This window comes from Aphis gossypii, chromosome 1, assembly GCF_020184175.1.
Source record: "Aphis gossypii isolate Hap1 chromosome 1, ASM2018417v2, whole genome shotgun sequence".
NCBI lineage: Eukaryota > Metazoa > Arthropoda > Insecta > Hemiptera > Aphididae > Aphis > Aphis gossypii.
This window is the reverse complement of record NC_065530.1, coordinates 65,121,117-65,148,654: the sequence shown is the minus strand read 5'-3', so window position 1 is coordinate 65,148,654 and position 27,538 is coordinate 65,121,117. Positions and strand designations below refer to the sequence as shown.

At 28.9% G+C, this 27,538-nt stretch overlaps 5 protein-coding genes across 6 annotated transcripts in view; 2 read left to right on the top strand and 3 right to left on the bottom strand.

Moving 5' to 3' along the window:
• Nucleotides 1–549: 549 nt before the first annotated feature.
• On the top strand, nucleotides 550–6,340 carry LOC114123060 (histone-lysine N-methyltransferase E(z)). Its single transcript, XM_027985917.2, has 13 exons — nucleotides 550–805; nucleotides 890–1,072; nucleotides 1,139–1,353; nucleotides 1,529–1,711; nucleotides 1,776–1,927; nucleotides 2,340–2,503; nucleotides 2,578–2,681; nucleotides 2,750–2,990; nucleotides 3,066–3,518; nucleotides 3,583–3,753; nucleotides 3,824–4,006; nucleotides 4,081–4,246; nucleotides 4,319–6,340. Exons 2-13 carry the CDS (start codon nucleotides 931–933, stop codon nucleotides 4,380–4,382), a joined length of 2,238 nt encoding a protein of 745 aa, XP_027841718.1. The 5' UTR covers nucleotides 550–805; nucleotides 890–930; the 3' UTR covers nucleotides 4,383–6,340.
• A 1,083-nt stretch (nucleotides 6,341–7,423) lies between these two features.
• Nucleotides 7,424–12,347, bottom strand: LOC114123059 (tectonic-3). The gene is made up of 6 exons (XM_027985916.2): nucleotides 11,760–12,347; nucleotides 11,421–11,609; nucleotides 10,761–10,974; nucleotides 10,461–10,669; nucleotides 9,538–10,191; nucleotides 7,424–8,697 (listed from the first exon to the last, which is right to left on the bottom strand). The coding sequence occupies exons 1-6, from the start codon at nucleotides 12,345–12,347 to the stop codon at nucleotides 8,158–8,160; spliced, it is 2,394 nt and encodes a 797-aa protein (XP_027841717.2). The 3' UTR covers nucleotides 7,424–8,157.
• On the bottom strand, nucleotides 12,348–14,689 carry LOC114123061 (B9 domain-containing protein 2-like). The gene is made up of 4 exons (XM_027985918.2): nucleotides 14,346–14,689; nucleotides 13,494–13,619; nucleotides 13,157–13,291; nucleotides 12,348–12,526 (listed from the first exon to the last, which is right to left on the bottom strand). The coding sequence occupies exons 1-4, from the start codon at nucleotides 14,431–14,433 to the stop codon at nucleotides 12,348–12,350; spliced, it is 528 nt and encodes a 175-aa protein (XP_027841719.1). The 5' UTR covers nucleotides 14,434–14,689.
• A 1,390-nt stretch (nucleotides 14,690–16,079) lies between these two features.
• On the top strand, nucleotides 16,080–18,636 carry LOC114123076 (ubiquitin domain-containing protein UBFD1-like). Its single transcript, XM_027985938.2, has 5 exons — nucleotides 16,080–16,447; nucleotides 16,527–16,960; nucleotides 17,019–17,141; nucleotides 17,670–17,858; nucleotides 18,020–18,636. The coding sequence occupies exons 1-5, from the start codon at nucleotides 16,435–16,437 to the stop codon at nucleotides 18,116–18,118; spliced, it is 858 nt and encodes a 285-aa protein (XP_027841739.2). The 5' UTR covers nucleotides 16,080–16,434; the 3' UTR covers nucleotides 18,119–18,636.
• A 1,035-nt stretch (nucleotides 18,637–19,671) lies between these two features.
• Nucleotides 19,672–27,538, bottom strand: part of LOC114123063 (supervillin) — a 21,384-nt gene continuing 13,517 nt past the window's right edge. For both annotated transcript variants that reach the window (XM_027985920.2, XM_050197990.1), the window contains 3 exons: nucleotides 24,588–24,928; nucleotides 23,612–23,767; nucleotides 19,672–21,183 (listed from right to left, as the gene is read on the bottom strand). In XM_027985920.2, coding sequence (XP_027841721.2) covers nucleotides 21,097–21,183; nucleotides 23,612–23,767; nucleotides 24,588–24,928 — 584 coding nt within the window. In that variant the 3' untranslated portion in view covers nucleotides 19,672–21,096. The remainder of the gene's footprint in view (nucleotides 21,184–23,611; nucleotides 23,768–24,587; nucleotides 24,929–27,538) is intronic.

Genomic DNA, 27,538 nt, shown 5'->3' with positions numbered 1-27,538 from the left:
AAAAAAAAAAATCCAGTTTCAAAATTAGCGTTGAAAATATGTCTTTAAAAAAAAAAAATTGAAATTCGTGAGGGGTACGGTAAAGTGTATTCGATCGGGAATTCAGGATTGAATAATAGTGTGCAATTATTAACTACACAGTAAATAGTAAAATACAATAATTATTAGTATTTATTGACCTTTTATTTTTTATAGAGATAAAATTACATTATGATTTCCTATGTCACTCCTTAAAAACCGGATGGTACGAAATGTACATGGCCATTTTTTAATATATATATTTAAGTATCTATATTATTATGGATACACAATATACAATACACAATAATATGTGTTCAATGTTCCCGCCAAGGTGGATACTGGATATAAATATATAATATATATTATAATATATCCACCTTGGTTCCCGCTTTTATAATGAACAGGGGACAGCTGATTTATGAACAAATTGGAGGTTATGTGCTAGCGACATAAATGATGTTATAAACGTAATTGGGTAGCGAAATGTATGCTGATAAACATTATAAAACATTAAAACGGAAGAAAACGACTTTTGAAAAATAAAAGTTTGTTTACACTGTTAGCCGACAGCCGTACATTATTTGATATTTTTATGGAAATCCATTAATCTCGGATCTCATCTAATACTGACGTAAAATTTTCTCGGTTTTGGTTTTGAAACCGTGAACAATATAAAGACTGAATATTTTTCAATTAATTTTACATTTTTACAATTATATGATGATCGAACAATTTTGACCGATGAATATAATATTACTCTATAATTATTGACTAACTGAATGAGGTAATTACTTGTGTGCATATTATCATATTTTGTTGTTCGACATGTGGCTATCGGTGTCTTATTGATTTTGATGTTCGATTTTAGTGTATTATATTCTCGTGATTCAGTGAATTAAATCCACCACCATGTCTGAGAAAAAAGCCAAAAACAATGCGGATTGGAAGAAACGTGTAAAAGCCGAATATTTTCGATTACTGCAGGCCAAAAAAACGAAGAAAGACGATGATAATGTATTGGCATGCATCAATAATCAAAAGAAGCTTTATGGTACGTTAAAATGTCATATTTCTATAATATTGTTAAATTATTTTATGTCTTATTTTTGTTACCCAGAAAAAAAAGCGGAAGAACTTAAACGATTGTTGTCGAGAAAAGCAGTTTGGGAATGTCGACCATTTATAGAAACAGCATCAAGATCTAAACGGTCAGAAGTATCTAAAGTTGATGGTATTGGTGAAGAAACTATGAGCGTTCCAATTAAAATAATTAATGCTGTAGCACCTATACCTACTATGTACATCTGGGCACCAATTCAGCAAAATTTTATGGTAATAATTAATAGAAAATATATACCTAGCCTTACCTAAAGACCTTTAAGATATTATAATATTTTGTTAAATAACATAATTGTTGAGTTTAAAGTTTATGCTAGAAACTTATTATGATAAAAAAAAAATATGAAATAGTTTTAAAATTATTTTATTGTAATTTAAACCCTTGTAGGTGGATGATGAAACTGTACTACATAATATCCCATACATGGGAGACGAGGTACTTGATCAAGATGGTTCTTTTATTGAAGAACTATTAAAAAATTATGATAATAAAGTACATGATGATGATGCTGCAAATTTTTTAGATGATCAGGTGTTTGTTGACTTAGTTCATGCGCTCATACCATTTCAGGTAAAATAATAAATATAATAGATCTATTTTTTAATTTACATTTAATATTAATGAACTTGTATAGCAAGAAGAAGATAAAGAACAACAAAGTTTATTGACACCAAAAATGGTGATAAAAAACAGTAAAGACGATAGACCGTTTCCAAGTATGGCTATATTTGAAGCCATGTCAGCTGCATTCCCTGATAAAGGTTCTCCTGAAGAGTTCAAAGAAAAGTGAATATTATATTTGATTATTTGGTGTAGTACTTTATTTTATTTTAAAATAATGGATTGTTAGTCCAATTACAATTTTAAATATGTATAATAAATATTAATTATAAACAATTGAAAAAAAGATTAGGTATATAAAAGTTTTTCTTAACATAATTAATACGATATAAAATATAATAAATATAAAAATTAAACAACTAAATTTATATATCTAAATACATCCAAAATCAGATACACAATTAGATTAATATAAAAAGAAAAGAACAAATAAAAATATGAATAATATAAGAGTAAAATAAAATGGTATACATTTAAAGATTTTTATGTTATTCGTTTTATTTCTTACAGATAACATAATATTGACTGGTAAAAAATGTATGTAAGATATCTATGTCTATAAATTAATTGTTTTTAGGTATATTGAATTAACATCTTGTGTGGACCCTAATGCACAGCCATCTCAATGCACTCCAAACATTGACGGACCAAAGGCTGAATCTGTTCCTAAAGAGCAAACTATACATTCATTTTTAAATTTGTTTTGTAGAAGATGTTACAAATATGATTGCTTCTTGCACAGTATGTATATATATCTTCTTTTAAGTAATTATAAGTTTTATTTATCATTAAATTCTTTTTTGTTTATGTTGTAGAACTTAAAGAGCATGATTCAGGTACTAATTTGCCAATCGGCCTAAAAGGACCTTTATTAAAACCATTTTCGTCTCACTGTAGTCAAGATTGTTATATGTTACTAGTAAGACATTTGTTATATTTAATACATTAAATAGGATTATAGATACATGTATTTTTTTTTTTTACCAGGATGGAATGAAAGAAAAATTAGCTGCTATTGCAGAAATCAAAGCTGAAAAGCAAAAACAAGCTGATAGAGATGAAGAAACTAATAGATCTGGGTCTACTACAATTTCTAGTAATACGAAAGAGTTGTCACCTCAGAATGAAAATAATGAGAAACCTGTAGGTTCAGTTAAGTTGTCAAAAAAAGATAGCTCTGATTGGGGTAATGATGCTAGTTCTGAAGATAGCAGAGATAGCAGTAAAGGTAATTTATTAGTATACTAATAAAATCTAAAATTTTACATTTTATAATTGATGACAATTATTTATCATTTAACAGATGGTGAATTAGACATGGAAGATCCATTATCAACAAAAACATCTTTCTCTTTACTTCCACGCATGAGTACAGAAGATAAACAAGTGTGGACTGGATCAGACCAATCAATTTTTCGTGCACTTCGTCGTACATTCCTGAATAATTATTGTGTCATTGCTCAGATGATGTTAACAAAAAGTTGTCAGCAGGTTTATGAGTTTGCACAAAATGAAAATGATGAAGTTACTGTTGAAGAAGCTATTAGTGAATTAACTCCGCCTAGAAAAAAAAAGAAAAAGCTACGTTTATGGCAAACCCATTGTCGAAAAGTACAGCTAAAGAGAGATTCTGCATCAAATCATTTGTACAACTATACACCATGTTCTCATCCACCAAATCAAGGATGTGATGCAACTTGTCCATGTGTAATGGCACAGAATTTCTGTGAAAAATTCTGCAAGTGTAGTTCAGATTGTGAGTGTTCTAAGATTTCTTATATTAGATTGTGTACTTAATGAAAGTACTTCTTGTATTTCAGGTCAAAATCGTTTTCCGGGTTGTCGTTGTCGTGCTCAATGCAATACAAAACAATGTCCTTGTTATTTAGCTGTTCGTGAATGTGATCCAGATTTATGTTTAACTTGTGGTGCTGATCAGTTTAATTTAGAAAATATAACATGTAAAAATGTCAGTGTTCAAAGAGGCCTCCGTAAGTATACTAATTAGTACAATGTATTAATAGTATTTACATTTATTATAAAAAATTGTGTTAATTTTAGGTAAACACTTATTAATGGCACCTTCAGATGTTGCTGGTTGGGGTATATTTTTGAAGGATTCTGCACAAAAAAATGAATTTATATCTGAGTATTGTGGAGAAATTATTACTCAAGATGAAGCTGACAGACGTGGAAAAGTTTATGATAAATACATGTGTAGCTTTTTATTTAATTTAAATCATGGTATGTATTAAAAATTAACTCAATGATAATATTGTGTTCTAATAATTTAAGTGCTGTTGTGATTTGTATAATAGATTTTGTTGTTGATGCTACACGAAAAGGCAATAAAATAAGGTTTGCCAATCATTCAATTAATCCAAATTGTTATGCTAAAGTAATGATGGTAAATGGTGATCATCGAATTGGTATATTTGCCAAACGTCCTATACAACCTGGCGAAGAATTATTTTTTGACTACAGGTTACTAATATATTTTCATTAATTATTAAATATTTATATATTAATATTTTTCTTACTTTTATTTCGTTTTAGATATGGACCAACTGAGCAACTTAAATTTGTTGGAATTGAAAGAGAAATGGAATTTTTACCTTAAGTTTTCTAAACGAAATAGATTTTCATTGATTTTACCAGTAAAAAATCTCAAGGCATGTATGTTATAAAATATACAAACTATTTACAGTATTTAGTAATAAGGATTACTTATAAATTGAAATACATACAAATTATTAAAAGTATGCTACTATAATTTAATTATACTGTATTTAGTAAATATAGACAAATAATTAAAATATATTCATGCTTATATTAAAATAACATATAATTTTAAATAGCTTGCTATATTTTATAACAATTTTGTTTAATAAAATCTTTATTTATGTATTTATTAGTTAATTATACAAATAATTAAAACTTTGCACCAATAAGTATTTTAACTATTTTATTTTTTAAATTAATTTCACTGTAGTTACTCAAGTCTCTTGCTGTTAAATAGTTTTAGATTATACTGTAATAGTATAATGTAAGTGTAAATTGTATAATTGTTTTAGTATAGTAGTAACATAAAAAAAAATTTATCTTCATTGACAATTTTAAATTGATTATTGTACAAACCAGAATTTAAATACATAATATTACTTATTTAATACTAATAAGTTAACTTCTTTTTTGCAGTAAGTTGGTTATAACATCTTTTAGATGTACTCAATTTTGTAAATTATATATCTTATACAATAAGTCATTACTCAAACTATGTAAACAATGTTTTATTACAATGTGATATTTTATTTTATCACAATGAGCATTGTTGCCATGACTTTATTTTACGTTTTTAAATTCATGGTTTTAATATTTTAATAAGTTAAAATAAAATTGTGCTTAAAATAACTTAAAAGTTAGTCATTAATCAACATTACCATCTATTAAATAAAATATTCAAACATTAGTCTATGAAACTCATTCTAATATCCTACCAGACACAAGATGTAATTCAATGATTAAAGAGTATTCATCACTAATAATACTAGTTAAAAATATTAACTCCATTAACTGTATACTATAATCTATTTTAAATTTTGAATATAGTAAGTAAACAGTGGTGTATTTTATTGGTTGTGGGTGAGCTAGATATTCATATTTATATCATAAAAATATTAATTTATAATAATAATATAATTGTATTTTTAATTGTGTCTTTATAAAAATATATAATTACTTGATTAATCCTAAATATGTCACTGAAAGAAACTATTGACAATCTAGTCCCTTTAACAGTTTATTTATGTTGAATATTAAAACTTGACACATATTATGTTTAACATTTTGTTCATTAAATATATAAAAATTAATTAAATAGAAGCAGTAGTAGTTGAAGTTTATTGTTATAAATGTATGTTCATTCATTATTTTGTTGTAATGTATAGAAAAACCTAATCTATGAATTGTATTAAGTCGAGTTTTTTTTTTACGTTTTAATTGTCTGAAATTATACATTTTTTTTTCATATTTATTATCTTTTCTTTTCTATAAAGTGTAAAATTAATTTAACATTTTATAGTAAACTAAGTTTTCTGTTTTAAAAATTAAATGTGGATACAAATTGTAATAGAAAATTTTATTTAAAAAGTATTAAACAAATATACATAAAAGCTTTATTATCAGTATAATTGAAATTCACATTTTTGTGCATTCTAAAAACACAGGGTATAATATTATTTTACTGACGTATATATATTAGAGAGGGGAAGGGATTTTAATATATGAAAATACTTTTTAGAAATTTAAAACTAAAAAATTAATATAGTGTGATAAATTATGGTAATTATGCGTTATATTCAACTGTAAATAGTACTATATATGTAGACCAATTTATGATAAAAACTTTATCACAAACTAATGATGGCTAAGTTATAGTTTTAACATTACTAGAAATATATTGTATTTCAATTATTAAAAGAAAAAAATGTATTCATAAGATTGACTTTTGTAATAAATTTATGTATTTAATATTGTTTGTACTTCAATTCTGAATAATACGTAAAATTTTATTTTGAATTTTTACTTAAATTATGTCAGAAATTCTGCAATGAGTTTATTTTTATAAAAAAGACTAGATTTTATTTTAGAAGTATTTGTTTCCCATTTTTATTATATTTGATTTTATACATCTAAAATACTATTATGATTACAGTGATTTACTTGAAGTATTTTTCTATGTATTAATACTTTTAATGCATTTCTAGTATTTAAAATTTAAATAATATAGGTGGTGTCATATTAAGGTTTTGAGGGTTACTTTAATTTAAGGCAACAGGGATAACAATTCTCAAATTAAAGTACTAAAGCTAGCTTAATTGGGAAAATTGGATAGTACCTAACTATTCTATTGCTATTACTATTAATTTATCTGATTTCCATCTGGTAATTATAACACTATATGAATAATTTAAGTTGTTAAGATATAATTTCTTATTTTATTTAGATAGTACTAAATCCTGCAGGTTAAGAATTATTTTGGCCATTATAAACTTGTCATTATATGATACCATTGGTATTATAAAAAGCTTGGTAAAATAAATACAGAAAAATATATTTAGAGGAAATAATGGACAGTATAATAACTGGAACTGTGCTTCTCATCTCTTGACTTTCACTTTATATTAAATGGTATGGTACACATAATTTACTATATATTTAAATTTATCTTAAATAAGTATAAAAATCATTAATTACTGTAACCTGTTTCCATCGGTAATGAAGTTATTTATTTTATTATTAACGGCCAAGAACCCTTTGACGAAAGATAGATAGCAATTGTATACCTACATTAAAAGTGAACTGTTGTAATACAAATACAATACAAAACATACTTTTCAATAGCATAATATTATATTATTATGTAAAAAAAAAAATCAGGATAATAATATAAAAAGAAATAAACGAATTACGAATTCTAATTTATGAACGCGTAATAAACATTGAATATAAATAAAATATAGCCAATATAAGTATTTATTATAATAAGGTTTCTCTTTACCTACATAAAGGCTATTTCACATAAATTATTAATGCTGCAAATAATAATTTCAGTAATTAATATTTTCCATTTGATAACGTCATTATAATATAAACTCAGCATCATTTGTAAATATATTTTATTTATCTACCTAAATAACGAAAACTGAAACATCAATTTAAAAGATAAAGGTGCATTTAAAATATTCACCAGTAGCATAGTTATGATTTTGTTCTGAGGGAGGATGTATAATTTATTGGTTAGACATAAAGTGGGTGGCTCAATAAGTCAATGCATTAAACATTAAAAAAAAAGACTGGGGGGGGGATCTATCTCCATATCCCCCCGGCCCCCCATAACTACGCCACTGATATTCACTATACCTTTATGCGGGTAATAGTAATCAATTATCATAAATTACAATACATTATAAAAATAACTTACAAATTCTTAGAAACTTAAATTATAAACTAACGATTTTATGGCGTAAATTTGTGTTTTCGCACATCAGGACTGTTCTTATGTTATATACGCGATGTATCGGTATTTTCCTTCACGGACTGTCGACTATATAGTGACCATAGAATAAGTGCGACCAAGTATGAGTAGGTAATCAGCTGTATAGTTGTATTTTTTTGTTATAATTATACCAATTTACTGCAAGGTAAGGTTTAAATTTTACTGTCGAGTCATAAAAAAATATGCTGCAAACATTACACCTTTACACCGCACAGATAACAGGTACACATATTTGTCGGTGTGGGGGAAGAAAAAAACGTCAAATCGACAAATTTAGCCTCTCATCGTGATTTATCGACGGAAGAGCGTACACGCGATGAGCCTCTCGTACGGCACACTAAACGGGTACGCGCGTCGAACACGACCCGTAACAGCAGTGTAACAATAACAGACCGACGACGACGAAAACAAAATGAACTTTGTGGACGGAACGACCGCCGCCGGACGACCAAAACGGATAGTAAAAGTCTTCGGGCAGTCGGAACTCGTAAGTGGGTGGTTCGGCGAACGTCCGGACGGGCGGCCGGGTCAGGTCCACGAACACGACGGTGACCCGGACCGGCACTTCGGTGACCGCCGCCGATGGCTGCTGCTGCTGCTGCAGATGATCGCCGACGGTGACGGCCGACGCGGTGTAATTGGCCAGCACGCCCAGCACGGTGGCCTGCGGGCCGTCGAACGGGCCCACTTGCGAGTACAACACCCGTATGTGCACGCCGTCCGCTATGGCCGGGCACGAGTGACGATGTTCGGACGGCGGCGACTGTTGTGCCGCCGCGGGCGGTTTGACGACGACGAACGGTATCCACCTGGACACGTCCGGGTCGCCGAGGCTGGACACCAGGGCGCCTTCGTAATTCCCGATCACCGCCATCGTCTGTAACGACACGATGATGATATCGAGGTGAGTAAAAAAAAAAAACGATAATAATAATATTATGTTTATGTCAAGGTGGATATTATATTATGTACATCCACCTTGGTTTATGTTATAATGCGACGAGAAGACGTCGACCGACTACTGTATATGTAATGTACATGTAATTTTGATTCCTTATAATATAATTGTACGACCGTAAAATGATCAATAGGTACGTGATTGAAGTTTAACTATCATAAACCATAATATTTGTCTTTTTTAACTATAATTCATGTAAGTACATAAAAACAATAATACCAGATTTCGAACTTTTGGATGTAAATATTCCGCCTTTTTACATTACTATTATCAAATAAAAATATCATCAAGGGGGCCGGGAGAGGTGACTAATAATGAAGACATGTTTAGTAAGTAGAACTACGGTAGAAAATTCGTGCCTATTCTTTTCGTAATTTAAAATTTAGTTAAAGTTTAATATATTTGTTAGCTATGAACAGGAAGAAGCATTGCCCTTCCTGGCTACAGCTACACTTGACTATTATATGTATAGATTTATCGTAAATACTGTAGGTGTATAGTGTATTTATATTTTACATTATACGGTGAAACTTATCGAACATTCTTGAACGTAATCGGATGGACCATACTCCTAATTCATAGTTTTTGAGTATTTTTTTTTTCTAAAGATATTAAGATTATTTTTATAGTGATGCGCGTTTGAAATACTCAATTAAGTTTATGCCTGTCGAGTGTCGGTATACACCAGATTAACTTGGTGGTTGTAATGATGATAATATGATAATTTATTTAAGTAGGTATAAAAATGATAAGTCATACTTCGTTTTGAATATCATTACAAATATCTACGAATGATACGCCGCCACCGGGTGTAGTATGATCTTCAGGTCTCTTAGATAATTGCATATTCCGGTGTTGAACTCGGACGCGACATCGGACATCGACGCTCTCCAGAAAGTTGACGGACTGTTGAGGTTGTCGAGATTTGATAGTGTGAACATCACACACGCCATGCCCGTTCGGTTTCGGTAAGTTCATCGTATTTGGGATTCGAAGTTTAGTTACACCTTTGCTGGCCATAGTTATCAGAATCGGGCTCCCGGTCACATAACCGGGCTTGCCACTCCGCTCATACGACTCCACTGCTGGTCGAATCGTGGCCCAGTTGAAACGAACGCTGAACTTCTGGTCAAGGTAGATGGGACGACCGGTATCTAATACGTCTCGGTGATAGAAGTGTACATCTACACGACGGACGCCTCTAGATCCGTTGTGCATCACCAAGTACTCGACCGCATCAACTGCCCTATGACAAACACCACCCGTATAAACGGGATCGTAATCCTGATGATGTAGTGGGTATTCACCACTAGTACCGACCCCAATTTTCTCAATTTGACAATCGTATGACGATCCGTTCGCGGAGAAGCAATGGTGGTAGACCGTCGCTTGGATGGTAACTAAACCGATTTTCTGCAAATATAAAATCTCATAGTTATTATTGATCTCCATAATTAATAGATCGAAAAATAACACATCTATTACACATTTGCAACGGTAGAACGATATAATAATTTATACGTTTTTATAACACATCAAAATCATTTTAAATATAGTTTGTATAAACTGGTACCTATAGGAATTTTTCATCGAAAAGTATACATTTCTTTGAAATTAACAGTAATATAATAATACATATGATAATTAAATAAACCTTAACGATATAAATATAAAATTATTACCTCGGTCTTGTGAACGTTATTGTAAATGGGTTGTACTACTTTGAATAGATCTTTTTCGTCGTAGTAGAACTTGAAGCTCAATGATGAATAATTGTTACACATTTCTGTCAGATTAGATACGAACGTCTTGCAGTTTGTTTTCTTTGTCTTCAAGTATTCAACGGGTTGTTCGACGCTACACATCGAATCTAAAGCGCTGTTTTTCAATCCTAATAAAATAAAAACCATACTAACGTTATAAGTTTATGTTCTCCACTTGGAGGTGACGAATGTGTTGCATACACTGGAAACTGTACTGACCGAATGGTTTTATTTCAGAATTATTTACATCAGAAATGATGTTATACATCCATCGTAAAGACTTGTAAGTAAGGTCGTAGTTATTGAATACGGCGGAATCCACTCGAAGTGTAGAAGTAAAAGGATGATGTCTGTTGATAGTCTTTCCATCTTGCCATGTGAACACATCCCGTTTTCGAAGAGAAGTTAAGACTTGCGTTTCCGATTCAATGGTCTGTAAAATACGTGACCGAAACGTACAGCTTTACATTATAAAAATATATATAAATATACATATATATCATGTATCATAATCATTAACATTCTCAGGAATTTCTAATTTCTATTGACGAAGGCTATATGTGAAAATACACATTATTTGAAAATTATAAACTGTAGGGACTAGGGGGGCGCTAATATAGATATAGATAGACGATAGTATCTATATATTTGTACGTGATGGTTAATGTAGAAAATGATAACGAGTCAACAATTATTTATTTATTACCACTAAATATCAGTTGTTCATGATATCGTTAAAAAAAGTAATTTAACAATACGTCAATAGTCAATACCTACCTGTTATTTAACACAAAAAAAAAAAGTCATGGGTGAGAAATTTATCCCACGTATCCCGTCCGTGAATACACTTGTGTTTATGTAGTATATGTATATACTTACATCTCGTTCGGGATAAAAATAATCTGATGGTACGTTTTCAATCACTACGTAAAACAACGAAGAATCGAACAAGATTGATTCTTGCTTTATCAAAGTAGACTTGGGTTGATCGGGACATAATGTGAACGTCTTTAAATCGTGGTTGGTACAATCTGTGTCACAACAACAGTTTATGTCACAGCTGGCGTACTACAAGAAAATATTTAATATAACTTTACACATATAATATATTCCATAAGGAATACTATATAAAGAAGATATATTGGATAGCTTAACAGATAGAGTTGTTAATTTAGTTTTTTACTGTGGTATTTTACTAAAAAGCTAACATATACTTACGATTAGGTCACAGTGGCAATATTTATTGGAAATAAAGTGTACGACTTCGGTACCGTATTCTAAAAAGTATTTTGGAGGCGAGATGTTAGTCAATTCTGTTGTGGTAGAGACGGTAGTAGTAGTGGTGACTACAGCGGTGGTGATATTAATACTGGTTGTATTGGTGGCATTTTTTACTGTAAAATTCGTTTCAGTTACTTTGGCATTAGCTTTTCCAGCGGAAGATTTAGCAATGCCAGTGATATTTGAGGTGCCAGAAGTAGCGTTTCTGGAACCGTTCGTCTTGTCTCCGCCTAGTGGTATGATGTTTGTATTATCAACCAAGATTATGTCCTTGAGTGTCGACCCTTTAGAATCGTTTCCGGGGACGTCATAACGAACAATTTGCGGATTACCACTTCCGACAGCGGTCGAGTTGAGCACATTTTTTGTCGTCGCCGTTGTCGTCACTGTCGTTGGTTGCACCGAGCACGTTTCGTTAGCCGCACAGTCTTTGATGACGGGCATAGCGTAGTCGGAATACCCAAAGCCGGCCGACAACAACGCAATGGTTGTGACAAATGCCGTGCACCGACTTCCGATCATCATTTACAGTTCCACTCCGTATCTCCGAAAGTTCCGGGCTATCACATTCAACTGGAAACGCACCGTTCCCAGTGACTCGGTGTGTAATCGGTACCGATCCGTGCCACAATACACAAAATCCGGCGATTTCAGTTGGGCGCCACCACCGAGGAAGAACCGTCGAAACTCGTCCCTGAGATTACCTACAAAATCGTGCTCCGAGTTATTACTTATTAGTTAACCATATTTAACAATATTGATCTCGATAGACGTGTACAAAAAATATATTTCGTGATGCGTTTATCAGGATAATATCATATATCATAATACTATAACAGTGATAATATATAATCCACTTTAATTAGGGTATAAATGAGAGGTAGCAATATTTATATATACATAAGCAACATTTTTTTCATTTTAAATATACTTACATTACCTACTACATTGTTTACAATATTTATTTGTATAAAATTCTATAAATCATATAAACTTAACAATTTCGGATATAGATTGAACACTAAAGTAAAACCATGATTTATTCAGAAACTATAGAAATATAACCTATTACATTCGAGAATTCGAATTTTATTTGAATCCGGATTACAATTTACAATTAATCTACAAATGATCGATCAAAATTCAGTACTTCTGACTAGTGTACATATATATATAAAGATACCCATTTATTTTTTTAAGATCATAACTTTTAACTCATATATATTATAAAATTTAATTATTATAACATTATTTGAAACTTCTATTGTATTTCTGACTTTCTATGCATGTTATAACTTAAGAATATAAATAATATAATCACATATGATACTGACCGATCGGCCGCCAAGTGTGGCAATCTACCGTGTGCTTTCCCGGTGTAGTCGGCACGTAACAAAATCCGTATCCGTAAATCTCGCTACGTCCGTAACTGTCGTAGTGGTAAACTTGCACGTGGAATTTAGGCCACCCTATAAGGAACGGAAAACGACGTCGACGTTATTCATAGATACATAATACTTATTGTTTTTAACTCATTACAATGTAAGTATAATTTATACAATATATTATGATGACCGCAATTTTAACATATAATAAACACCCAATACCCAAATACATACTATATTAATATACTATTAAAATAAGATTGAAAATGTAAAAAATAAAACATACCTTGTATGCCTTTGGATGCAAAATGAATGTCAATTGGGTGACACCACCAAGTACGGCTATCGTAAGCCGGGGAGTCCACTTGGGTTTGTCCTTCTTTGTGGCCGGATATTATTTTCCAGTTGGTACCTATAAAGTGAGTGTGTATTATAGAAAACAACATATATGTATTACATTTATAATTGACATTTGACATAAGATAAATTAATATCATAATTTATTACTCATTAGATTAATAAGATACACGCTCTTCTTATTGCAAATGTTTTGAAAATGTTATAAGTAAATAATGAATAAATTATAATTTAATTTATTAGTAATATAATATAATATTGAAATCAATTAGTCCAACTAACTGTGTGTACCTATGTTGTATGTAATAATTAATATAATATTATAGGTATATGTAGGTACCTACATGAGGATATACGTAGTATGTATATTATAATATTTATAATATATAATACATTTTAGTAATCACTATTCATTATTACTAATGGATACATCATACATACAAGTATACAATAATTATTGTGAAAAGACTAAATTTCGATCAAACAAAAATATATAATATTATTAATCTATGTTGTAGTTATATAGTCTAAATTCTAGTTGAAAAATAATATCTTGTTTCGACTCTTAAGAGATAAGTATGTGTTGTATAAGGAAAAAAAACTTAACTCATTTTATGCTTGTTTATAGAGTATTATTATACATACATAATTATATAGGTGTATAAAAAATCCATACAAGTGCGCGTACATTGTTTTGAGAAAAGGAAATAAAAATAAAAATGATAAAACAGTCTTAATAAAATAGCGTGAATACGTCATTATTCTAAGGACTTAACCTCACCGGCGTGAACGCTCCACTTGCAAAATAAACTCTTTGAAGGAAACCGTTCGGCGCTACACAGTTGTCCGATGATGAAAAGCTCAGCCATAACGCTTCGTACGCGATCCGCGACCCACTGTAGTCATCACGGCGCGTGCATGATTTTTCTTGCACAGTCGTTAACCAAAAATAAAAATTTAATAGAAATTGCTCATACAATAAATTGTATTAAAAAAACCTTGAAACATATGTGACCATCTGAAATAGAAAATTCTTATACATTGTTCACTACCATTGCACTACCGCGATTCTGTCACTTAAATAATATAGGTACTGTATACTACTGCAGTGTTATATATATGTATATAAACATACGAATAAAAATTGCTTGTCATACTGACCAATTTTTTTTCTTGTAGGTATAATATAGATACTTCGTATTGTTATTGTTGTTGTTGTTATTGTTTATCGTTGCCAAGCGACCGATTTAACCGCGACCCTTAACCGTACATAAACGAGCAGCAATACTGTATTAACGTGCGCAATTATAGACATAAAATGTACTGATACAGTAATATATAGGAATGGTGAGGGAGTGCTAAATTTATGTAAATGTGTAAAAGAGATATTTTTTCAGGTACCGTATCAAATTGGTATAAACTTCATACATCGTTGTCATTACTTAACCCTCGGGACTAATACGTAATCTGCCACAACATTTATACTTATGGCAACCCAAGGACCAAGTTTCAAAACAGAAAATTTTATACTTGTACAGTTGTACATATATTATAATTTTATGACAATTATTGATGATTTTCTGACATGAAAGTAACTTTTTGTGAGTAGGTAGGTATACCTAATTAATTTAGAAATAATACAATATTTTTATACAACACCATTTTTTTAATATACTTTTGTTTAAATGTGCTGTTTCGCATAATAATACATTCGTAACGTTAAGTAATTTAATATATTAAATATATTATATTATAATATATATTTATGTAATATTGTAAAAAGTATTCAATCGAGATCTATTTCTATGATTTTAAAAGATGTCCTGGTTAAGCAATTATAGTCAACCATGTAAAAATCCATGAGTAAAAAATGTATGAATTTTTTATTTTATATATTTTTTTCAAATTAATTGATTTGATTTATAACTTTTGTACCTACTTTATTTTTGTCTTTCAGTAATAGGTATATACATATTTAAATGTGTTTTCGGCTGTTACTTGTTAGACATATTTTGTTAATATTTTACGATAACTTCATAAATTAATCTTTTTATTTGTTATCATAATGGTGTTTCTAAATTTTAATTTTTTGTTAAATGTAAATCACATATTTTGTCATTTTAATAATTTTTTTTTTTATTCATCTTTACAAAAACGGAAAAATAAAAACATAATAACAATCAAATTTGACATTAAAATTAAGTAACGAGACACAACTATAAAAAAAATATGTATACAACGTTACTATGAATGCCAGTTAATGATTTTGCTGTTGAAGTGTTTAATGTTTATTATAATTAACTTTTAACTTTTAATTTCAATCCGAAATATATTTGGCGCTTATTGTTATCACAATAGTACATAACAATGAGATATAAAACGTACGTATATAATCAATGGTAATACGCATGCGCAACAGTGTCGAGTGATGATAGGGGGGGATGGGTACAGTTCGGCCCCGTGATAAGAATTAGTGGTAACCATGGTCTTAGAATATTGGTAACTATACCATCAAGCCGGAAAGATAACACGGGAATCAAAAAATTTCATATCATTATTCATTCATATTATCATATTGTGCATGAATATTGTTCAGTAAAATATGATGATCATCGTGACAAAGTAATAAATAATAATAATAAAGTACCTAGTGGCTAGCCAAGAGATATTCGTGGAGTTTTGTATCAGTTGGAATTTGATTGTGTTGCAGCAGTTCATCTATAACGTAAATTATTTGTATTAAGTAGGCTTTCAAAGGACGGCTCATTATTAATCGATTGACAGTAGTAAATCAATGCGGGAACTAGTTTGGTGGATTGAAATTTAGAACAATTTATATTGTTGTACGGTATTTGTTGTTGGACAAATAAATGGAGTCATCAGGTGAGTAACTGTAGTTATTGTAAACTGGTATTGTAGTATTTGACTCATGTCAAATTTATTTATTGGTATCCGGTTTTAGAAGAAATAAATGGTCATGGCGAGACCAAAAATGAAACAAAAGTAGCAGATAGCGCTGTGAAAGAAGAGACTTCTGAATGTACTGTTAAGGAGATAACGACCGAAAGTTCCGCTGAAGAGCAAATCACAGAATCTGTCGTAAAAGAGGAAACCTGTGATTTGATTCCTGATTCCCCATCTGTTGAGTTCACTATCATACACAACAAAGATAAATATATGGTTTCCATGCCATTATCATCCACAATTGCACAACTTAAAAACAAACTGGTCGACATGATAGGCGTTCCAAGCAAGATGCAAAAAATCATGATCAAGGGTTTGGCCAAAGATGACCAAACTCTAGAGTCTTTGAATGTTAATTCCTCTTCCAAAATAATGGTAGTTGGTGCCAAATTACAAGATATTGTAGCTGTATCTGTAGCGAATGTTGAGGAGGTTTGTGAAATATATTTTTAAATTATTTCAGATTTATAAAACTTGTATCTTTTCTTAGGAATCGAGTTCATCTAAATCGGGTTCATCGGTTAAAGAACCTTTATGTAAGAAAAAATTACATCTTAAAGTGTTAGAACGAGGTATTCCTGATGATGCTTTAGTTGGAATTTTAAATATTAAGGTTTGTTTGTCTATATTAATTAGTTAAATATATGTATTATTTAATGTTCTCTGATAAATAATTTTATTTAATTTATTCATGTATTATATTTGACTTATGTTTGTGACTATTTAATTTTCAAGATTGTATACTAAATATTATCTAAGTTACCTAGTTAAGTTTTTATTATTTTCTATCTCTAGTTTCTATTTCTATAATGTGTTAGGTGATCCATTTAATGTAAGATACTTATTATTTCAAAAACTATTCAAGTTTTTGAATATATTTTTGTTATCTCATTTTAAGTCACAAAAAAGTATATTTACTATTTTTAAAATTTATGTTTACGTTCAATTAATCATCTTTTATATTAGTTTTGTACTTCTGCATGCTAGTAGCCAGGTTAGGTAAGTTGAAGTCACCAAAATAAAAAAAAATAATAACATTAAGATGTAATTGATAAATGATCATGTGGTAAAAATTTATTAATACCCTTCACTTTTCACTTACAATTATGAATATTATAAATCATAATATTTTATATTATAGGATCCGTTACCACCACATCCTTTGAGTGGAATGCTTAATAAGCATGGAGGAAAAGTAAGACTGACATTTAAATTGGAAGTGGATCAACTTTGGATAGGTACTAAAGAACGAACTCAAAAGGTAGCCATGAATACAATTAGGCATGTGGTTAGTGAACCAATTGAAGGCCATGAAGAGTATCATATAGTGGTAAGTTGTTGCTTATTTTATATAGTGAGTAAATACAAATAATTAATAAATCATAGTATCTGTGTTTAAAATGTTAACTATCATATTAATATTTAGTAATCAAATATGAGAATATATTTTGTGAATATAAATGAAAGAATATCTTTTTTTTTTTACAACAGGGTTTCCAGTTGGGAACAACAGAAGCATCTCGTTACTGGGTATATTGGGTACCAGCACAGTATGTAGACTCCATTAAAGAAGCTATATTTGGTGGTTGATCGTGTTGTTTTGATTCTAGTCGATTTTTTCCATACAACGCTTATTATTATATACATTCATTAAAAACGTATTATGTATATGAATGATTTATTTAATTTTAACAGCTCAAAATTTTGCTTTCTATAATTATTCTTGAAAAACTTTCATACCAGATTGTATTTATAAAAAATATTATTTTGTTTTCCAATTTTGTAAACTATAAATACACATTTCCTGAACAAATGATGAATATTTCGATTATGTATAAAGTAAAAATCAAGTTCCTCGAAATAACAAATTGTGTATTTATGTTTTCATTGTTTAAAACCGTTAAATGTATGATTTTCAAATTTGAGCGTTTATTTTACTCAATTTAAGTATGATGTATTTTGTACAAGTAATATAAAAACTTTAAGTTTTCTGATATATGTTGCTTTTTTTAATCATATATTCAGGTATACAGTATTTATTAAGATGTTGTATAATTTATTTGATGTGATGCCAACATTTTTTGAATAAACTCAAATCAGAAAGATTACCATAATTTAACATATTTACACTACTTATAAATATTTTGAGGCAATAATTAACATTGTTTATGGATCAGATATATTCATCTGTATAAAAATGATTAAAAAACAGAAATCACAAACAATGATAACTCAAATATTATGAACTAAAAAAAAATCGAATGGTATTGAAAATATTTTATTTTGTATAATTATAATATATATTATCTCTATTATCTATTATCATAGATTTAATATAATATATAATAAAACTAGAAATTAGGGTATACTATACAAGATGTACCCCTCTGATGAAATTCCTGGCGGCGCCTATCCAGTCAAACATAATATTATTATTCATTGATTATAAATACTAATATTTATAATATCTATTACCGCTTATTAGGTATTAAAATCTATGCACTCAAATTTACCCCTTGAAATATTTCTATACGTTTCTTTACCAGCATAGGTGTAGTTTGAGACATTTTTACGGGAAGCAAAATTTATTTTATAACAGTATGTTAGTATTGGTATATCATGCCACAGTGGCGGTAAAATTGTAGCAGGCAGCAAATTTATCATTGCTGTATTCTACGCTGCTTTATTGTCTATGATTTTCGCTTTGATGTTGCACTTATATTATAAATTATTAATACCTACATGGTCTCAATTTCATCTCTAACCCTGCAGTGTGTGGGGGGACCATAACACTAGGTATGTATAATCATAGATTAATTTGTTTAGGATTTTAGCCATAAGATTTACTTAATCCACAGTGCGTTTGGTATAACATAATATCTAATTAAAAATATTAATTATAATATTTAAAATTCTATAAAGTAATTTGATGGGATACTTTCTATGTAAATAGTTAGCCTACCACTCAGTATTCACATATAATGTTTATATAGTATTTAGCGTGATTTATCAATCATGAAAACATGCTCACTCAGTCACTCTTACATTACATGACGTACAAGTATAGTTAATATTAAAATGAATAGCATATCTCAATATCTGGTACAACACAGAAATTGATAGTATAAAATAAGAACAATGTGTTTCGTTTATTAAAAATATTATTTATTTATGTTAAAAAATGATTAGAATTACGAAAGTAAATAATTAGATGAATGAAATTGACAACAACACTGAAATCACAAATGGTAATATAAAAATAGTGGTAGGTTAAATAACATAATAAAACAAAATAATAGTAAAACTGAAAAAAAAAAAATAAACAATATTATTTTTAAAACTAAATAAATGTCACACGTTGAGTATTAATAGTGTACTAATTCACAAAGTGGATCTTTACAAAATGATTGGAGAGAGCATAAATATTTACAAAAGAAACATTTTTTTTTCTACAACTGAAAGAATATTGAAGAAACATTGAACCATAGACTTATAACATAATCAAAGTCTATGCATGGAACACTGTTACTGGTTTAATAAGATTAAGGAACTTCAGAACATCATAATATAAATCAATTTGTGTACAAGGAAAAATATGGTAAAAAAGAATTATTATAAGTGTCAAATGTTCTAGTTCATAATTAATTTAAAGGTGGATGCAATACCATTTGTGCAATTGTGTTAAGTGTTATTCATCTGTAGTAATCACATGTTAGCAGTTAATGGTTATGTAACAATTTACAATATTGAGACATTTCAACTGTGACGTGTAATTACAACAGAATAGTTTTTGATACATATTATCGAATCAAAAACAAAATATTATTGCAGTAAGACATTACATCAAAAACATAGATGATGAACAGACATTACATGGTTAATTGACAAACAGATTTGGCATTTATGATAATTTTCAATTGGTAATAAAATAAATACTTAACTGATTTCAGTAGGCACTCATACAATTAAATTACAATCAAAAATATTTAGGCAATATTAAATACATGTACATTTGAAAATAATTAAGTTGAGCTTCATTATTGTTCTTGATATAAATAAATAAACTTAAATATTAATAGAAAAGTATGAAAATATTGAGACCTTTAATTGAAAAATATTGTTATTACAAAGAATCACAGCCTAAAAATAAAACAAAACAAATAAACATCAAATTATTGTAATTATATAAATAAAAAAACGTTGAGTATTCTGATTTCTGAATATAGTAAAAAAATAAATAGCACACAACTCGAATCTTTTAAAACGTGTTATACAAAAAGTGTTACAAGTTATTAAACGTCAGCAAACCAAAACATTAAGGTAAAAATATTATTATTTATAAATATATTATAAAAATAATGTTTTGTTTTAGTAACTTGTTACATCTCATCGTAAAGTATAAGTAAAAAAAATATATTGTTTTTCTAAAATGTAATAAATAAAAATTCACAGTAGAAAAATACAATATTGCACACAATATATTTTTTTTAATCCACACGAACACACACACATACACACACACATAAAACCAACTATAATATAGTTCGAGTGGGTGATTTCGAATCGTATTAAAATAGACCAACAGACTGTTTGATTTTTGTACGCTTCCATTTTGGCAGTTGTAGGAATTCGGTTTTGTTCATGTCTAATAAGCCCTGCAAAAAAAAATAATATGATGTAAATACATCAGGTATATAAATGTATACCATGGGTGGTGTAGCGGTGAATAGTTTCTCAAGTGATTTTTTTCCCCCAACGTGGTCAGTTGTATAGAAGTAAAAAATAAGAAATGAAGGAATTTGAATATATTATTTCAATTATAAAATATTACAGAACATTATTAATTATTGTAAAAATTAGTTAACTAAAAAAATTGTAATGTGCATCGGTGTTTTATAATTTGTTTATTGCTGCTAAATACATTTCCACAAGGATGAGCTGATTTTTAAAAATAATAAACTTTTATCAATAAGATATATTATATTGGGGGATATTTCGTCCTATTAAGTTCTAAGCACTCTTCTCTCTCTCTCTCAATCGAAACTTATATATTCCCCACGAATATGGTCTCCAACACAATATGAACAATATCGGAACGGCGGTATTTCAAACATTATATTTTTCTTTAGAGCTAAAATTTGATAACATCAACGATTTTTTTTTTTTGTTCTTTTAATTGGTGCGAAAAATAATAATCAACAAATACTTTTGTTATACTTTCAGGACATTGAGAATAATTACATTTTTACGATTAATCCGATTTACAATATTCCACTCCCACCTAACGTATGCCGTGTTATATATCGAAAAAATGTTCAGGATCTATAATTGGCTTAAAATATTATAGTTCTTGAAATATAATACCATTTAGATTGCAGGTTAGGTTAGTTAAAAACAGTATTGAAAATTGCAATAGTCGATGCTTCGCATAATACCGTTTTTAAAAGACTGATATTAATAATGGTTTTAAAAGAGTGCACGACATAATTTTTTTTCCTCAAAATTTATCTTCAAAGTTAAATTATTCTATACAGACTTATCAAAACGATCTGATGGAAAAAATATTATCTTAAAACATATTGAGAACATTTAAAACAGTCTCGTTACGTCAATAGATATGTCATTCAATGTTTCTCATTGTTTACCTATAGTTAATATATTATAAAATATAAGTATATTACACGTCATAACTGTGAAAAGTTTTAAATCTTTAAATATAATACTTTTAGAATTACAATAAATTTACTAAAACCGTTACGTTTGGTTGAAAATAAATCTAATTTTGTCAACATTTGAATTTTCAATATCTATAAAATGACATTTTTGTATAATATATATTTCTTATTTATAATAGCTGTCAAAACTATTTATGATATACGATAAATAATATTAAATTAAATTTTCAAGCCCTATAAGTAACTATTAAAATATAAAATGTATTTTCAATGTCTTAAATGGAAACAAAATGATTATACATTTTCGTGCTTTAAACAAATGTTATCAACATTTGAACTTCAGACGCTTATAAAATAAGTTTTTTGGCCGACAGTAAAAATGTTTTCACCACTTATGCAAACAAAATTTAGAAACTATAAAATATACATAATATTAGTACTAAATTATTAATAGTTTGAAAATTTCATTGTGTATATAAAATAATAATTTAAATAAAATAGTGGAATATTTCAAATAACTATGCGTTCTAAATATTAATATTTTTTAAACTACAATAAAACTCATTCGAGGAGAAATCGTTTACTTAATTTGAACTTCAAACGTTCATAAAACATGTAAGTGGATTTACGCTAAACCTAACTTAAAAGGAACTTTGTACTAACTTTTTCAAGTTTATTACCAATAATTATTATCAACATTTATAGAAGAATCAACTAAAAAAGTCCAAAGTTTTAAATATTTAATATTTATATCCAAAATATGTTGAAAATTATATGCATGTCTGTAACAAATTTTAATATAAATATTTAAAGAAAATATATGGAATTTCATAAAACAATTGGAGTCGCGTAAATATTCCTATTTTTTAGTTATAAATTAGTTACAATAATTAAAAAGGATTAATTTTAGGATTGAATGTTAGGTCAGGCCAGGCCCGTAGCACCTGGAGGGGGGTTGCCCCCTAAAAATATTAGAAAAACATTATTTTTATATAGTGCCCCATCTGAAAATTTGGCTACGGGCCTGGGTGGCTGGGTCAGATAAGAATTCAGAAAAAAAATGTTTTGTGAGTTCCTATAAATACTTATATAGATATTTAATAGTTTAATAGTTTTCTAATCATTCTAAATATTTAATTTATGAATAATTTGTAGTTTGTAAATTAATTAATTTTGTATTTTTAATTATTTTTTTATGTAAATAGTAAATAGAATTTACTTATTAGGTACTTATGAAATATATAAAGAAAATGTGGTGAGGATTTCAATACGTATAACAACTGACAAGATATGTTTAAGACTAAAATTACGGGACCTAGATAATTATTGTAGGTACTAGGAAATAATTATTCATTATCTATCAATTATTATTTTAATATTAGTATGTAGGTTAATATGTAAAATGTACTTTGAACGAGGCAGGTGACAAGTAGAGCTCCAGTCTGGTGGGATCGACGCCGTCGGGTAAAGGTCTCTGAAGTAGTTGAGCGGCTGGATAGGATTCTTGTGTGATACGCGCCAACTCTATTTCCACGGGCTGCGTTTCACCGGGCTTGTGGTTGTGCTGAAAACATAGTACAAAAACGTTTTTATCTTCGCCTAAATGTTTATCATTCAATAAAAAATTCAGCCTTTTCTCTTAGGCAAATACGCAGTTATATTATATGGTATTTAGTAACTTAACATCTCAGAGAGATTAATTACGAAGCAAGTGTAACGACACGTTGAATCAAGTAAATTAAGAAAGAAATGGAAGTCAGAAGTAAAGAAATGAAATGAGGGAACTTAAAAGTAACCATTTATTATAAAGAAAAATATGAAAAAAAAATTGAATCGATTTTAAATATTTATTATATTATCTTCATTACAAGCTTGTATTAATGTAATTGATTTATTAATTGAATTTTTATATTATTTGTTTTTGATATGAATATGATTAAATACAAAATACTTAATTAAAATTAATGTAATGACAGTAATATAGTGATAATACAATTGGAAGAAGTGCAACATAATAGAAAATACACAAACTATTTTTTTCATTAAAAAAATGTCTGTACTGCAATGTAACAGTATTTTGTTTTTACATTTTCTTTTTTATCGTCAGATTCTTCAAGATTGTAATTTATGAACATTTCATATTAAATCGTAGATAGTACTCATTATTTTAGGTAGTTGAGATTCACTAGGATTTTTGGTCTATAGCCTCTGGAGTAATATCGATCTCGAATCAAATATAGTATTTATATTTATAAGCATAGGTTTAGAATCGTGACATTTAAAGTTTAAAAGTATTGCTCTTACAGGAGCGTGCTTGGCAAATTAGATAGGTGGGCATTATTTTGTTAGTAATTATGACACTTAAGGTGAGAGTAAATTCATACCTTTATGTTGATTTCGGCAATATCGTCGCGATCGCGCCATTCCGGAAAACAGTCAGTAAACCGAATTGGCTCGAGTCCAGCCCACACCAAAAACGCTTTCGGGTCTTCGTCATCACTATCGCCGTATCGTCGTTTCCAGTAATCCAACGCTGTTTGCATGGCCGCCCGCCTTTCGGCTTGGTGTCGGGTGGACGATGATCCGCGATGGTTTAATGCTGTCGTCGTAAAAGTAGTGGGCTCTGCATCAGCATCGCCTTCCTCTGTTGTTGTCACCGCTGCCGTCTCAGGCCACCATCCTTGCCACAGCCATAGCTCTTCACCCGTGTCCAGCATGAATGTCGCTGAATGTACAAATGAAACAGCAGCACATGAGTCATTGTTTAGTTGCCATTATTTACATCAAGATTATTTTTTTAATAATTAAAACATTTAAAACCAATCATATATAGTACCTATGTATATAATATTTGGCGATAGCTAATTAGTTACTACCTATACAAATCCATACTGAAAAAAAAAATAAAATACATATTGCACATATTTTCTGTATTTATAAGCTTGACTTATATGAGAAGGGGAGATATAAACACTAATCTTTAGAAATTTTAAATCCATTTATTTTAAAGTTTGTTTACATTTTCGTTGCACAATAAAATTAAGTTAGTAGGTACTCTATATTTTCAGACACTAAATTTGTTTGTTAGTATAGGGGACGTATTATATAAATATTATTATATTACCTAAAAATAGTAAAATTGAGAGGCATTTAATAAATAATATATATTGAAAAAAACTTAATAACCAATATATTTGCGTAAAAACAGTAGTGAGCTAAATATTATATAATTTGACATACGATGCATATCGTATGCGTGTACATTTTTAAAGGGTAATGTAAAAACTTTTATTTACTAGAAAACATAAATATTTGATATTTTCTAATTAAATATTTTTTTTAAATACTTATTAATAATTACGTATTTATATGTGTCATTTTCGATACAATTGGAGATAATTTTTTAAATATTAGTTACAGTATCACTAATTGGCCATGGACTTCTTTACCCAGCTACAACCATGCCTGTTAAAATCTAATCATAAATCAAATATTCAAGTAAATTTCCCCCTCCCTTGTTATGGGTACACATTGTAAATAGTTGTATTTGTAATATGATATTATAATATACACTGGTGTACGTGATTATAAGACCAGACGTTTTGTCTGGAATCTGCTGATCCAGTAATTTTCGAACGTCTGTATTGTTGGACATAGAGGCCCCTAGGTCACTGCATACTAATCCAAAATACAGAAAAAATCTTATTTTGGTAATGCAGTAATTTGTAATAAATAAAATAGACATAGTTTTTAATCATCTAAAAAATATCTCGTGGATAAAATTATTGCAAAAATACATACTATCTACCCTAATCTAAGCATCATCACGCGCCGATATAATATATCACCTCTCCCCTCTACCACCACATAAAAAATTGCAATGTTTTAAAAATGAAAAAAAATATTATTATATTACTAAATTTTTATATCGTGCACAGCATAAATGTGTAGTTTATATCTTATTTAAAAAATATCTAACAGCAAGAGGCAGTGACGTAGCAAGGATTACTACAAGGGGAGGGGGCCAAAAAAAAATTAAATATATAACAGTCAAATAACAGTATTTTTAATTTTTTAAATATGTGCATTAGTGTTTGTCATTATTGCATTATCATTTGATGAGATTGTATCCTATTGTTTAAACAACAACCAATTACCAACATAAAAAAATTAGTAACAAATGTATTAAGGTGAACACATTTATTTTCTTACCGAAATTGGAACTAAATCATTTGAACTCATATTATTTAATTTTTGCTTTTTAAAGTTAAAACAATTAAAAATTGAAAACAATTTCTGTTTTGAATCAACAATTCCTAATGCATTTAGATTTTAGTCATAACGATTTAACAGGATTTAACAGGATACCCAAGTTATTATTTATTTACATAAAATATCAATGAATTATAGGTATAATATTTTACAAAAGAATAAATAACTAATTAGTAAGTTTTATCGAACAGTGTTGGTTTGACCCACCCGGCTACCCGGCGATCGCTGGGAGCCCCTGGAAATTTTTATATTAGGGACCTATATCTAAATAGAAAAGAATATTAAGTTAACTCGCGATTCCGAACTCGGATTCCAGAATTAATTTGTAAACATTGAACCATTGATTATAAATACTAGTATTTAATATATTATTTATTTTGTAGGTATATTATAATATTATTAAAATGTATTAAAAGTATTATTTTATTTTATTGTTTAATGATAAAAAATGTTAATTTCATATTTTCATATTAAATGTACACGGAAAATGTAATTATTACCTTTATGTTATATGTTTATAAATATTATAAATGTAAGAAACCTTTTTTTTTTTTTGTAAGAGGGCTCTTGTAAATTTCTGTACCGGGGGGTCCAAACATAAGCCAGACCGACACTGAGCTTTAATTTTTAACGTTTAAACGTTTAATTTAACGGTATGAGAATCCAACATTCCAACGTCCATCGTTATCTGCAACTTCTATTGCGGTTTTGGCTTATAAAGGTTATAAATTATAATGTTATAGGTGTTTGCATAGAACAATAGATCTATAGAATATTTATAATCTTTTTAACGAAATAATATTTTTTTTTTAAATTTAAACTCCAAACCAGTACATAACCAAAATAAATAAATTTACATATTATGTTTTATATATTATATGATACGGATAATGGGGGGCATGGCCCCTGTGCCCCCTCTCTATATACGCCACTGGAAAGAGGTATTAGGTATAATAGGCGGACTTATGCATATATAATATCTAATAACCTGACCTAGATCTTTTTCATCCATTTTGGACTGAAAGTAAAGGAGACTCTGTTTAACCTTCAATTATTGATAATA

Coding starts and splice junctions, on each gene's coding strand:
- LOC114123060 (XM_027985917.2), top strand. CDS start 931: ATGTCTGAGAAAAAAGCCAAAAACAATGCGGATTGGAAGAAACGTGTA. Junction 2,504..2,577: donor ATATGATTGCTTCTTGCACA/GTATGTATATAT, acceptor TTTATGTTGTAG/AACTTAAAGAGCATGATTCA. Junction 2,682..2,749: donor AAGATTGTTATATGTTACTA/GTAAGACATTTG, acceptor TTTTTTTACCAG/GATGGAATGAAAGAAAAATT.
- LOC114123059 (XM_027985916.2), bottom strand. CDS start 12,347: ATGATGATCGGAAGTCGGTGCACGGCATTTGTCACAACCATTGCGTTG. Junction 10,670..10,760: donor TTCTGAAATAAAACCATTCG/GTCAGTACAGTT, acceptor TTATTTTATTAG/GATTGAAAAACAGCGCTTTA. Junction 8,698..9,537: donor GTAATGATATTCAAAACGAA/GTATGACTTATC, acceptor GTGTCGTTACAG/ACGATGGCGGTGATCGGGAA.
- LOC114123061 (XM_027985918.2), bottom strand. CDS start 14,433: ATGGCTGAGCTTTTCATCATCGGACAACTGTGTAGCGCCGAACGGTTT. Junction 13,292..13,493: donor TGCATCCAAAGGCATACAAG/GTATGTTTTATT, acceptor CGTTCCTTATAG/GGTGGCCTAAATTCCACGTG. Junction 12,527..13,156: donor CCACACTTGGCGGCCGATCG/GTCAGTATCATA, acceptor ACGATTTTGTAG/GTAATCTCAGGGACGAGTTT.
- LOC114123076 (XM_027985938.2), top strand. Junction 16,961..17,018: donor CTGTAGCGAATGTTGAGGAG/GTTTGTGAAATA, acceptor ATCTTTTCTTAG/GAATCGAGTTCATCTAAATC. Junction 17,142..17,669: donor TTGGAATTTTAAATATTAAG/GTTTGTTTGTCT, acceptor TTTATATTATAG/GATCCGTTACCACCACATCC.